This window comes from Marmota flaviventris, chromosome 12, assembly GCF_047511675.1.
Source record: "Marmota flaviventris isolate mMarFla1 chromosome 12, mMarFla1.hap1, whole genome shotgun sequence".
In the NCBI taxonomy this organism is placed as follows: Eukaryota; Metazoa; Chordata; class Mammalia; order Rodentia; family Sciuridae; genus Marmota; species Marmota flaviventris.
In genome coordinates, this window is record NC_092509.1 from 14,095,235 (window position 1) to 14,107,618 (window position 12,384).

General features: G+C 43.0%; 1 protein-coding gene across 3 annotated transcripts in view; it reads left to right on the top strand.

The window, feature by feature from the left end:
* Positions 1-12,384, top strand: part of Actn2 (actinin alpha 2) — a 63,903-nt gene that overhangs the window by 23,873 nt on the left and 27,646 nt on the right. The window contains exons 3-7 of one of the 3 annotated variants that reach the window (XM_027948042.2): positions 71-190; positions 762-848; positions 5,535-5,622; positions 7,188-7,266; positions 9,964-10,045. In XM_027948042.2, the coding sequence (XP_027803843.1) occupies positions 71-190; positions 762-848; positions 5,535-5,622; positions 7,188-7,266; positions 9,964-10,045 (456 nt within the window). Of the gene's footprint in view, positions 1-70; positions 191-761; positions 849-5,534; positions 5,623-7,187; positions 7,267-9,960; positions 10,046-12,384 lie in introns of those variants that run through there. The other 2 variants (XM_071619856.1, XM_071619857.1) reach the window with 2 other exon arrangements.

Sequence of the window (12,384 nt, forward strand, 5' to 3'; positions counted from 1 at the left end):
TCTGAGTTTGGGCATCTTCATTCTGCACCAAGGGTAACTCTGGCCCCATTGTGCTCCCTTCATCCTACAGGGGAAAGGCTGCCCAAACCTGACCGGGGCAAAATGCGGTTCCACAAGATTGCGAACGTCAATAAGGCTTTGGATTACATAGCCAGCAAAGGGGTGAAACTGGTGTCCATCGGGGCTGAAGGTGAGAGGGCCTGGGCCCTTCCTGCCACTGACCTCAGTGTGAATTCTCTCTTCCCTCCCACAGTGTTAGAGTCAAATATAGCATCACATCTTCTTCAAACCCATTACAGGAGTGAGAAAGAATCTACACATCCCTATTACTCATAATGAGAACTAATTACTAGGAAGGACGTGGCCTCCTGGTTCTCATTGGGAGACTGGGAATCTACAGAGTCCAGCAGGAGCTAGGACTGGCAGCACCTCATTACACACAGCCTAGAAGAAGGATCTGGTGGAGATGAGGCTGTATTCCCTGAATTTGATGATTTTTAAACCTTAGTTTGTATAGTTGTAAAGCTTTGGAAACTCCTGAGGGTTTTTCATGATAACGTATGCAAGCTTTGTATTTATTATTAACACAGAATTCATTTAAACTGGAGACACTTGGGAATGAATACCACTTTTATGATCAGAAACACTGTGATGCTTATAAAGCATATGCTGGTTTTTCCATATGAATGTTTCCCTTTAGCTCTGAAGGATTGAGCTGTGTCCTGAATGGGTTCTCTTGTTGACTTTCTTCTCACCTGCAGAGATTGTTGACGGCAATGTGAAGATGACCCTGGGTATGATCTGGACCATCATCCTTCGCTTTGCCATTCAGGACATTTCAGTTGAAGGTAAACTGTGGCTAGAAAAAAAATGTGGCTAAAAGTCTAGACCTGTATGGTGGGAATCCAGGTTGCAGATTAAAATTCAAATAGGATACAGTGACATTCAATAGTCACATGGGTGAATGAAGGGCATGTATGTTGCATTTTCGTCAGTTTTATATTTGTGTGGGGAAAGACCCTGGCAGTACTGTTCTGCTCAGGGGGGTGGAATCATTTTGGAAAAAGATGAGCACATGTTCATTGCAGAATTTTTTTTAAATGAGCATTTGTTGATCTTTTTTTTACTATTCTAGTAAAATCACAATGATGGCAGAGTTCTGCTTGGTTTTTTTGTGTGTGTGTGTGTGTGCTGGGGATTGACCCCAGTGTCTTGCACATACTAAGCTAGGGCTCTATCACTGGGCCACACTCCCAGTCCCTGGTGGCAGAGTTCTTCAAGCTTATACCTGTTAACACTATTTTTTTAGGTGAAAAAAAAATTACAGTTGTATTTGTTATCTTCTTCTCTCCTTCCCTCTCTCACTTTACCCCTCCCCCTTTCTTTCTTTGAATAAAACCTATTGTCACTGTCTTTGGCCTAAGAGCCATTTATCGTTATAATATCATCTTAATCCTTGGTACTGCCACGGAAGGTTGAAATCTTTAGTATCTTACCCTCTCAAAGAACTTGATAAATTGATTATTGTTGAAAAATCAAGTGTCACACATATACACACACACATAAACCAAAAGTAATTGGAAAAGATTATTTGAAATGACTAATTTGTGCTATCTTTATGAAATATGTTAAATGTAGCTTTTTGAAAGAGAAGACTTGAATTGAAATTTAACTAATACTTGAACATTTTTGTATATATTTCTTTGTATATAATTTTGTGCAGTACCAATGACAAAAATACGGTGTCATAATAAAACCAGGTTTGTTGATCTTTCAGTCATGGGCTCAAAGAATTTATTCATCTCTAATATGACCTTGGAAAATAATGAATGAAAATAGGAAAAAAAATGATTGTTGTTAATGCCGACTCTGGGTCTTAATCAAAAGGTTCTGGAAGCAGTAAGTTCGTTTTTCTAAAAATTATACCATTCCCTTGGAATATTTTCTTCCTAACATCCGTGCTTTTACTGCATTATTTGAAGTTGGGGGCTGGGGAGAAACAGTAATCAAAGCTTTCTGAATTGGGATGTTTTGAAATTCCAAGTATAGATTTTTAGAATGTCATTTTATAAATGGCAATTTGGGGAATTACTTGATTAAGAACTTTTGAAAATGGAAAGATTAGTATTATTTTTAAAGCTGCTTTGTTAGGTTTCTTGTGTTTTATTAACTGTCTTTTCTCAGTTTCCATTTCATTATTTCCTTTCTAGTTTTGGTGACTTAGTGATTTTTGTCATTTTTTTTACATCAACTCATGGTCTTGTTTTTACATGGTAATTGCATGTATTTAGGACCTATCTAACAGGGCTTTAAATAAATTTGGTCATATTTATGTGTAAGCACATTTTACTGTAAATGTTTGGGTTTCTGAATTTACAACAGATGTTTATTTCAGTATGTAGTAAACAGTATCTTAAAGTGTCCTATTCACTACTTGTTAATTTAAAAAGTTATGATTAATATGAAAAAAAAAAAAAAGAAAAATCAAGTGTCAAACTGAGATTCCTAAAATTAGCACTTAGCCTTTTTAGCCTTTAAACCACAACATATATGATGGCAGAGTGTGGTTGTACCCCCAGCTCTGTGATCTCACCGAGAACCAGGGGCCTGGTGGTGAGGGAGGCATTGTCTGCCATTCTGCCCAACCCAGACTTACAAAGACTTAAAAAAAAAACAAAAAACAAACAAACCTTAAGAACCAGCAGTTTCCCAGTGACCTGATGCCTGCAGTGCTTGTCCTTAAGGCAATTTTAATTCACTTAGATTATTTCTTTTTAGCACCAGAGACCCATTTATGTCATCTAAAATCAAACTAGGATATAATGACAATAAAACCTCAATTCAGGTTCAGGAATGACCACCAGCCAGGGTTGATAAATAGCCTGAATTTGAAAACTTCTACATGAGGTATTTTATCATAAAGTATATTCCTTCGCTGATGAAAACAAGACATTTCCTAAAAGTTTTTGCTTTATTAAAAAACATTATTTGGTGATAATTTTGTCAGGTATTATATACTTTTAAAATTTAAATGTTTAAACAGTTGAACCTACTCTAAAAACCAATTATTATTTTTAAACATCTTGTTCACACTGTTGGAATATCTGGGCTCGCAAATTCTTTTTTGTTTGTTTGTTTGTTTGATGGGAGAGGGTATGCATTCGACTGCTGAGCCTCATCCCCAGCCCTATTTTGTATTTTATTTAGAGATGGGGTTCACTGAGTTGCTTAGTACCTCGCATTGCTGAGGCTGGCTTTGAACTTGCCATCTTCCTGCCTCAGCCTCCCAAGCCACTGGGATTACAGCCATGTGCAACTGTGCCCAGCCGCAAATTCTTTTTCACCAAATATTTTAGGGTGAATTTAACCTCAGATTTTTTTCTGATTGATTACCAATTTTAAACTCATTATAATATGAATTTAAAACTTAATTTTATTTCAGGTGAATGGTATGTTCCACTAGAATTTTCCCAAAATAATTATTTACATGCCCCAAATAATATAGTCAAATCACAGGGGTTTTTTTGTGTCTTTGGCACCAGGGATTGAATCCAGGGACACTCAACCACTGAACCACATCCCCAGCTCTTTTTATTTTTTTATTTTGAGATGGGTCCTCACTTAAGTTGCTTAGGGCCTCACTAAATTGCTGAGGTGACTTTGAATTTGCAATACTTCTGCCTCAGCCCCCTGAGCTGCTGAGATTACAAATCAGTTTTTTATAAAATGCTAAAATAAAAGAATACAGTAATATGCTCTTCACAAGATTAAGAATTGAACATTAAAAAGTAGTCATTTCATGCTGGGTGCTGTGGTGCATGCCTATAATCCCAGCAGCTTGGGAGGCTGAGGCAGGAGGATCATGAGTTCAAAGCTAGTCCCTGAAACCTAGCAAGACCCTGTCTCAAAAAAAAAAAAAAAAAAAAAAAAATATAGGGTGGGGATGTGGCTCAGTGGTCAAGTGCCCCTGGGTTCAATCTTGGTACCAATAAATAAATAAATAAATTAAAATAAAAATAAAAAGTAGTCATTTCATGAGCGGAGTACCTAAGTCCCTTCCAGGAGATGTTCTTCAGTATACAACACAGCGCGTAATATTGGTTTGCTAACATTTTATTTGTCTTAGTTTTATGAAGTAATTTTTAATTTCAGTAAGTCTGTGGAAAATCATCTTTGTTTTTAATGATATATTTTAGATAGAAAAAGATACTGTTATTAGAACTAAATTTTGGAGGGAGCCGGTTTTTTTCAACAGAATGATGGGTGGCCTCTTCCAAGAAAGTAAAGGAGAGGTAGGGGTCGGAAGATGCCAGCACTCGTCCACAGCAGAAGTGCCAGAGATTGCTGGGGATGCCTGGCAGGGCAAGGGACGCAGCAGGGGTGGCTGAGGAACTCCAGCCTCCTGGAGTTCTGGGCATGAAGGGCAGGGTGGAGGCGTGGTGAGGCACACGCTCGCTGTGTGGTCCTGAGGTTGGTGAGGCTGGGGCCTTCTCCACTCCCATCTCCCCCTCATCGTCACTTCCTGGAGCTGCTGTGGGGAAGTGGCTTGGGTGTCACAGTGGGCAAGCGTGGCTCATGCAGGGAGTGCTGCTGGTGAACCAGTGGCCTGTCCTGTTGTGCCCTCAGGTGGTCATCAGCACATCATCATGGCTGCCATGGGTCCTGACAGGTTTTATAACTTAGTCAAAACTCAAGTGACCAAACTGGACATTTACCAGTAACACTCTGGATTATAAAATCACTGGGAGTAAATTTAAAACATAGTGGTCTCTGAGAATTCCCTTTACCTAAGAGCATGGATTATAAACGAGACGGATAGGTTAGTTGTTCTGTAAGTTTGTGGGAGTTGCGTTTCAGATTGCTTCATTTATTTATGCTTTTTGGAATTGTATGCATAAACATTCAGCCAATGCAGAGATTTAGGTGGCCCCATCAGACTCCCTTCCCCAAAGATTGTTCCCACATCTAGCTTTCCTGGTATTTAAAGGATGCAGTCACTTGAGAAGCAGGGGTTGGCCTGCGGCATCCTAGTCTCCACAACCTGCCTTTTCACATTGGACAGTCTCCAGTCCAGAGTAATTGACATCCCCGGTGTGCAAGGGACCACCAACCTGCTGGGTAGGGTCAAGGGGAAGGTCCCCTCTGTGTATTCAGTCGGAGGGAAGGCTAGCATCTTGCTGAGCGGAGCCTGCTTGTCATCTCACCTAGCAGGAACCCCACATATTTTTTCAATTATCTTAATTTAATTTTAAAGAGGGTAGGTTATCAGTCACCCTGAAGTCTGGCTTTGGTGTTTTTTTATGCTATAATCTTTGGTCACTCTTGCATTGTCCTTTTGAAGACTGTTACAAGTCTTCAGAAGCTTGTCCCTAGGATTGGGGTTCCAGCTTCATCTGCTAGCAGAGACTGGGAGAAGAACTGCTTTGTTGGTGAATGGCCTCCTGGAAGGTCTCTTACAAAAGCAAGTAGGAGCTGGGTGAACTAAACAATGAGTCCTTCCTATGGACATTTTTTTTTCTTGGCTGTTGTTACAGAAACATCTGCCAAAGAAGGGCTGCTGCTTTGGTGTCAGAGGAAAACAGCTCCTTATAGAAATGTGAACATTCAGAACTTCCACACCAGGTAAGCACAGGGCCTCGAGATCTTTCCCTGCTCACTGGAATCCACTGCGGCTGGGAGAAACCATGTTTGTTTACTTTGGGGTTTCCCTCCTCCTGCCTGGAGTTTGTGTATGGAGGAAAACCATGGTATAGAACTCTTGATGCTCAGGATCTCCCAGGGGAAAAGGTTCAGTGGAGGTGTGGGATGCTCAAAAGGCAGCCTTGTTTACAACCAAAGGGCCAGCAGTGCAGGAATTTGGGGCACGAGAATGCGCTTCAGTTTGGCTTCACCTGCTGCTGGGAGAAGGCAGTAGGATTGGTAGTCACTTGTCAGTGACAGGTGAGACCCTGGTAGACTTGGTGCACCCTGATCCCTCAGGCCTTGTCATCAGCTTTGCTCCTCCAAGATTCAAAAGAAGAAGGAAAATCACTTCTGAAAAATCACAGGGAATGAGATGAGTGAAGTGCTGACATAACCTGTGATCAGGATTCATGCTTGCTGTGGTCTTCTGTCTCTTGCATATTTGTCATCACGTGGACATGGAGATTTGGTTGTATACTTACCCTTCAGAGTGGGGTTACTCTCAAATACAAATGGGTCTGTGGATAGTGGGAGAGAGGAAGGACCAAGATGGGCCACAAGGACTGATTGGGAGGTTCTTATAGCTCAACAGATATCTTGAGAGTGCATGCCTGGTACGAGCACTGAGCCACCCAGGCCTTCGGAGCACAGAAGGGGAAATGCTGCCATGTCCCCATTGGATGCTGTTTGGCAGATGATAGGAGCCAGGCAGGGCTGGGGCCTTTTGCCAGAGCCCCAGACTTGCTTCCACTCACCTTCTTGCTTGTTTTCCACTGACCCTAGGTTGTCACAAGCCCTTCAGCAACAAGGCCTGGAGGCTCCCACCAGAGTCTCCTTCCACTCCCAAACTTTTAGGCACAGAGCTCTGTACCTTGCCAGACTTCACCGACCCTGCTGTCACCTGCACATGCCAAGCTTGGCATTGGCTAAGGAGTGATCAGTGCTGGTGTCTATGGGAAATAGCCTGGAAATCAAAATCCGCCCTGTTCCTTGTGTGTCCCCTTGCCTACATGCCTTTGCCTTAGAAAATAAAGGAAAGAAAGAAATGCACAGGAACAAATGGTGGCTTTTGAAGTGTCCCTGAACTCAGTGGGAAGGTCCCTGGGCATGTTCGGAGTAGAGTTTCTCAGGGGTTTTTATTTGGCAGCCCAAGGGTAAGGACCAAAGTGGAGAATGAGGAGAGGAGGAAATCTGGGACAGGAAGGGCAGGCACAGCACAAAGGCATCATCCTCCTGCCATGGTCTGTGCCATGGAAACAAGGCAGGACCCTGGCAAGTCCTTGTCATTGAAAACGGAAAGGAGAGGACCAAGAGGTGGCAGTGTTTACTGCCCCCAGGAAGAAGATGGGCGTGCAAGGGACCACCAACCTGCTGGGTAGGGTCAAGGGGAAGGTCCCTTCGGTGTATTCAGTCGGAGGGAAGGCCAGCATCTTGCTGAGCGGAGCCTGCTTGTTGCTTTTTCTCCTTTAACCATGTTCCTCTTCTCCCCCATGTTGGTTGTGAAGCTGGAAAGATGGCCTTGGACTCTGTGCCCTCATCCACAGACACCGGCCTGACCTCATTGACTACTCAAAGCTTAACAAGGTCATTCTGGGTTGGCCCAGCATGCAGTGTCCCCTCCCTTTTGCTCAGCATGTGGTTCTGAGAATGAGCACATCAGCACTAACTAGAACAGACCCAGTGCTGCCACAAAACTCTCCCTGGACAAGCATGCCCTCCCAGCTAGCCTTCATGGGAGGCCGTGGACAGCAGCCAGGAGCATGCTCATCTGCCATGGAGGACGACACCAAAAGCCAGGCCAGGCCTCCAGGCCCCCACCAAAATACAGCTGATGATTGGTTGGACTTCCTGGGAAGGTGTCATCCATGTTTCTTAAAGATTTTATGTTCCTGGAGTATAAAAACGAGCATTGAAGCCCATAAATATATATTTCTTTTGGCAAGGGACTTTCAAATACTCCAAGCCTTTTAAAATTCCCTTTGCCTTCTGAGAATTTAGTGGCAGGAATATTTACTCAATTAATTAACTTGTTTCTTGCACAAAGGATACTTCCTATCTCACTATTGATACATGATATTAGTTAGAAAAGTTTTGGGATTTTTGTTTTGTTTCGTTTTGCTTGTTTTAGACAATTGGACTTAGAAAACTAATTCTCTCTTTGAGCCTAAAGTTTAGTGTGTCTAAGTTGTAGGTTCCTTTTCTAAATCATTCTTTAATAACAGTTTGCAGTGTGACTAGCAATGCTAAAAGAAGTCAAGGCCCTGTCCAGATGCATGGTGTGTGCTGCTTTAGAAGTAACTACTGGGGGCTAGCGTGGCCACCCCTGCTGGCCACTCCCAGCGGAAGTCCCAGCCCATGTCTCCCTGGGTGCTGGTGTGCTTAGCTGGGTGCTTGTGTTTGGGTGTGGAATCTGCCCTGCTGCATGCTGTACTCACCTGTGTGGCACAGATGGTCGTCGGAAGGGTCCTTGCTTCCCACATCTTGTTAGTTATTGCTTGCCCACCCACCCTTACCCCAGCCTATCTCCATGGACTCAGGGAAGCACATGGGGAGTTCACTTACATCCTGGATTCAGACTACAGTGCTGTAGTGGAAAATGGAGCTTCCCCCAGCTCCTCAATGTGCATATTACCCCAAGTTCCCTTGACACATTTTAATCATATGGACAATGTACATTTTTCCCATAAATCTCTGTTGCATTAGCAAAATGAAGAAACTGTACTAGACTCAGTTGTACTAGATAGGCTCATTATAAACTAGCATTTTATAATGGTTAGTGTTTGTTACGAAAGGTCCATAGACCTGTGGTGATTGGCTATTTGCAATGGATGGAAAGTGATAGTAAATGACGGCAGCTAATCCTTTACATGGTGTGAGATCAGAGCCTGTTAGATATGTATGCATATGTGTACTCACATGTATGTGTGTAGATACAATCACACACTTTTCTTCATGCCTTACTCTAAAGTTGGTGCTCTTAGGAAACTCAAATGGCCTGGGGCCATTTGGACAATAGCTGAGCTAACTACTCAACTGCTGCATGTTCTCTCTTTATGTTACAGTCCAGATGAGACAGATTTTACAGTCTCAGAGTCATTACTCTGTTTTTGGTGTCAAAACCTTAAGTCTTAAATAATTTTTGGAAAAAGAAAGAAACTTGTATGCTCTAGTTGGCTTCATAAGCACATCCATACAATACGATGGTGAAATTCACTACATGGATCTGCTGTCAGTCAAGTACTTACACACTGTATTAAAACCATACTTAGTTAACTTACTTTTTTGCCTAAAATATTGATCTATTGTATGGGACCCGGAAGCTGATATGTGTTTTTAAACTCGCACTTTTCAATTATCCTATTTAAATGATTGTGCTCATCGCAAAGCGTCACAGTTCCTAAAATGTTCAAACAGCTTTGCTGTTAAAATTGATGACAATCATTCTTGCGTAATTGGGTAACAGCACTACTTTTCATTTTGATTTTTCTATTTTACCCCCATCCATTTCAGACATATAAGTTAATTCCTTAATAGATCAGAACAATACCTCAAGTCTTTTAGTTTTTTAGTGTTTCAGTTCTACACCTGAGATTAAATTTGTTTTGTAATACATATTTAACCAATTTCACAATGAAAGATATATGTAGTCTTTAGAAAACATGTCTTCACAAATTCACAGTTTTTAAGATTTTGTACTTTTTTTAGGATTTGACTTAATGAAAACATGATTTTTGTTCTTCACAGCTGCCTGTAGCCTCTTTTGTGAACTTAGAGTCTCAGCCAGCTCCACCTCCTGCAGCCCTCACCCCTCTGCCCTCCACCAGTCACCCCTCCGCCCTCACCCCTCTGCATTCCGCTCTCACCCCCACCCCTTCTCTAATTTTTCAAACCAACCTGTTAGAATAAACTTTCTCCAAGACGACTCTGCAGATCTGGAAGATGTGTCTTCCATGGTTCCTTTGAGCAAGATGGAAATTGTGTGGCTCGCAGGCTGGAACACATGCTCTGAAGTGCCATTCATTCTTCTCAGTGGGGAGATTCCTGACAGCCTGTCCCTTGTGCTTGCGCAGTGTGCAGTGCAGTGTGCATGGGTCCTGTGGTTTCTGTGACTTCGCTGTTTCTTGCTGTGTTCAAGGCAGTGGGGGAAAGGCGAGAGGGACAGTCCTGTAGGGTAGGGTCATGTGTGGGTGGTGCAGCCCTCCCCAAGGTGAGGGGAGAAGAGGCGCTGTCCCTGAGTTCTGCTTCAGTATTTTAAAGAGCTGGCTGTGTTGTTTTGTGCAGGATGACCCCATAGGAAACATTAACCTGGCCATGGAGATCGCGGAGAAGCACTTGGACATCCCCAAGATGCTGGATGCTGAAGGTGAGCTGGGAGTGTGTCCGCTGAGTTCTAGAGGACCCCTGGATTCTAGTGCAATGGCTCTGCAAGGGACCTTGCAGAGCTTTTGCTAAGTTACATTAAAGTTCTTGTGATTCCTGACAGACTTCTCTTCCTAGACACATGAGTATTAGAGTTTTACATTTAACTTGTTCATATGTATGTATTTAAACCCTGCTCAAAAACAAGCCAGCATAATTACAGTGAAAGGATTTGGCACAAAGTTCAGCTTTAGCTCAGAAAACAGAATGCTTTGGTTTATCATTTTTAAAAAAAGACTTTCTGCATTTATTTTTTTCCAACAACATAATGCATTTTCCTTAACCACATAGAGATAAGTTTAGCAAATAAATCTCTCTGTGACATAAGTGGGGCAGGGGGAACCCTTCCTTGTAACTAACTAGAAGTTGCAGAACTAAGTATGGAGCATTCAGCCATCAGTTTACCAGCCAGACCTTCACATCTCATTTTTAACTAAACTAAATTGTTTTATTGAATCTGGGACAACTTCTGTACATGGTGAGTTCATGTAAGCTGTGCCTGTGGCACCTCTTTCCAGAACAAACTTGAGGAAACTTCATTTTGTCCATCCGCGGGTCACCTACTGCTCAGAAGACACTGACCAGGCTCTTAGAATGAGAAAGGCCCTCTGCTGGGTACCTGGAGGCGAGGGAGAAGTTCAAGCCACAGAGTCATACTCAGATTTCACTTTGTTGTTATTATTTTATTCCCTAATGGTCCATTGCTTTGGAAAAGTAAGGAACTTGATTATAGTTAATAGCAGCCTTCCATTTTTCCTTATTTTGGTGATTGTTAGGGCTGCTACAAGAAGTAACCACAAACTGAGTGGCTTAAAACAAGGAGAGATTCTTCCTATTAATAACTCTGGAGTCTGTAAGTCTGAAATCAAGGTGTTGGTGGGATCCCCAGACAGTCCTTGGCTTGTGGCAATGTCAGCCCAGTCCCTGCCTTGGTCTTAACATGGCCTTCTCCTGTGTCTGTCCTTGTATAAGGACACTTGTTGGAGTCAGGCCCTCCCAGCTGCAGCATGCTCTTACCTTCCTTGGATCCCATCTGCAGAGACTCTCCTTCCAAACAAGGTCACGTTTGTGATGCTGGAGGGTAGGTCTTCAGCATGTCTTTTGGGGTGACATACTTCAACCCATGATTGTGGTCTTTCAATCAGGACTTCACTGTTGCCCACTTATTAAACTCATTTCTGGTGCTAACACTTGAATGCACTTTTCAGAATTTTACTTGGTTTTTCTAAAATTCTTCAGAGGTAGAGAAGAGAGTCAATATAACAATGAAGTAAGACAGCAGATTTCTTTCTGCTCTTTGTCCCTCTGCCCTCTCCAAAATAAGTTCCTCTTTGTGTGGTTTCTCCTTTGGCTTCTCCTGTGAGAATAATTACCTGGAATTCCTGAGGTAATAGCCAGGACACATCAGCAAAGCCACCTTCTGGCTCAATGATGCCTCCCTGGCACTCTGAATTGAGGCAGGTCTCAGTTCTGCTCATCACTGACCAGTTGTTGGGTCTGGCACTGCCCTTGCTCTGGGCCTGCCCACACTCTCTCTTGCTTCTTGTCTTGGTCTCTGGCTCCTGGCCTGGGTATCTGTCCACTTCATGTGTCCCTTGTGGCTGATGGGAAAGGTGCCACTGTAGTCTTTTTCCTCATCATCTTTCATTCCTTTTTTCCACCTTTCCTTTCTAATGGATCAGAAGAACGCTCCTGCGTTATTGTCCTTACGGAGTATTACTCAGGGTCTCTGCAGGCCAGCAGTGTGGAAGGGTGCAGAGGCCTGGGTACAGAGTGTACTCTGCTAAAATCTGATAGATGGAAAGACCCCACGCGGTGCCCTTCGTTTTTTGCTTTGACCCATGGGGCTCTTCCATGCAATGGCAGGTCCAGGTCTCCTCCTCTCAGCTCGTTAGTGCCTCTTGGAAGACCTTGACTTTCCACTGCCACTGTTGCCTTACGTTTTGTTGCTTGTGTTGGTCTCTGAACCCGGGAAGGGATTTTCAAGTGGTTAATTGGCCTATTTAGCCAGGAACTGTACCTGTAGAGAAAAGTGAATTCTTCTCATCTGAACTCTTTAGCATAATTTTAAGAGGTTGTGAAAGTTATTTCCCTACTTTTCACCATGAACCTATTTGAGGTGAACCCTGGGTTTGGCTCCTTGTAGACCTGGCAGGGGCCTGGTGACCCTGGGCCTTGTGTGTAGTGACAGGATGTCCCTGTGAGTGCACTGAAGTTCTGGAGGCCTCGTTCTGGCCACGGACATGACTTTCTTGCTAGTTGAGGCTCTTCTGGGCTGGCAGT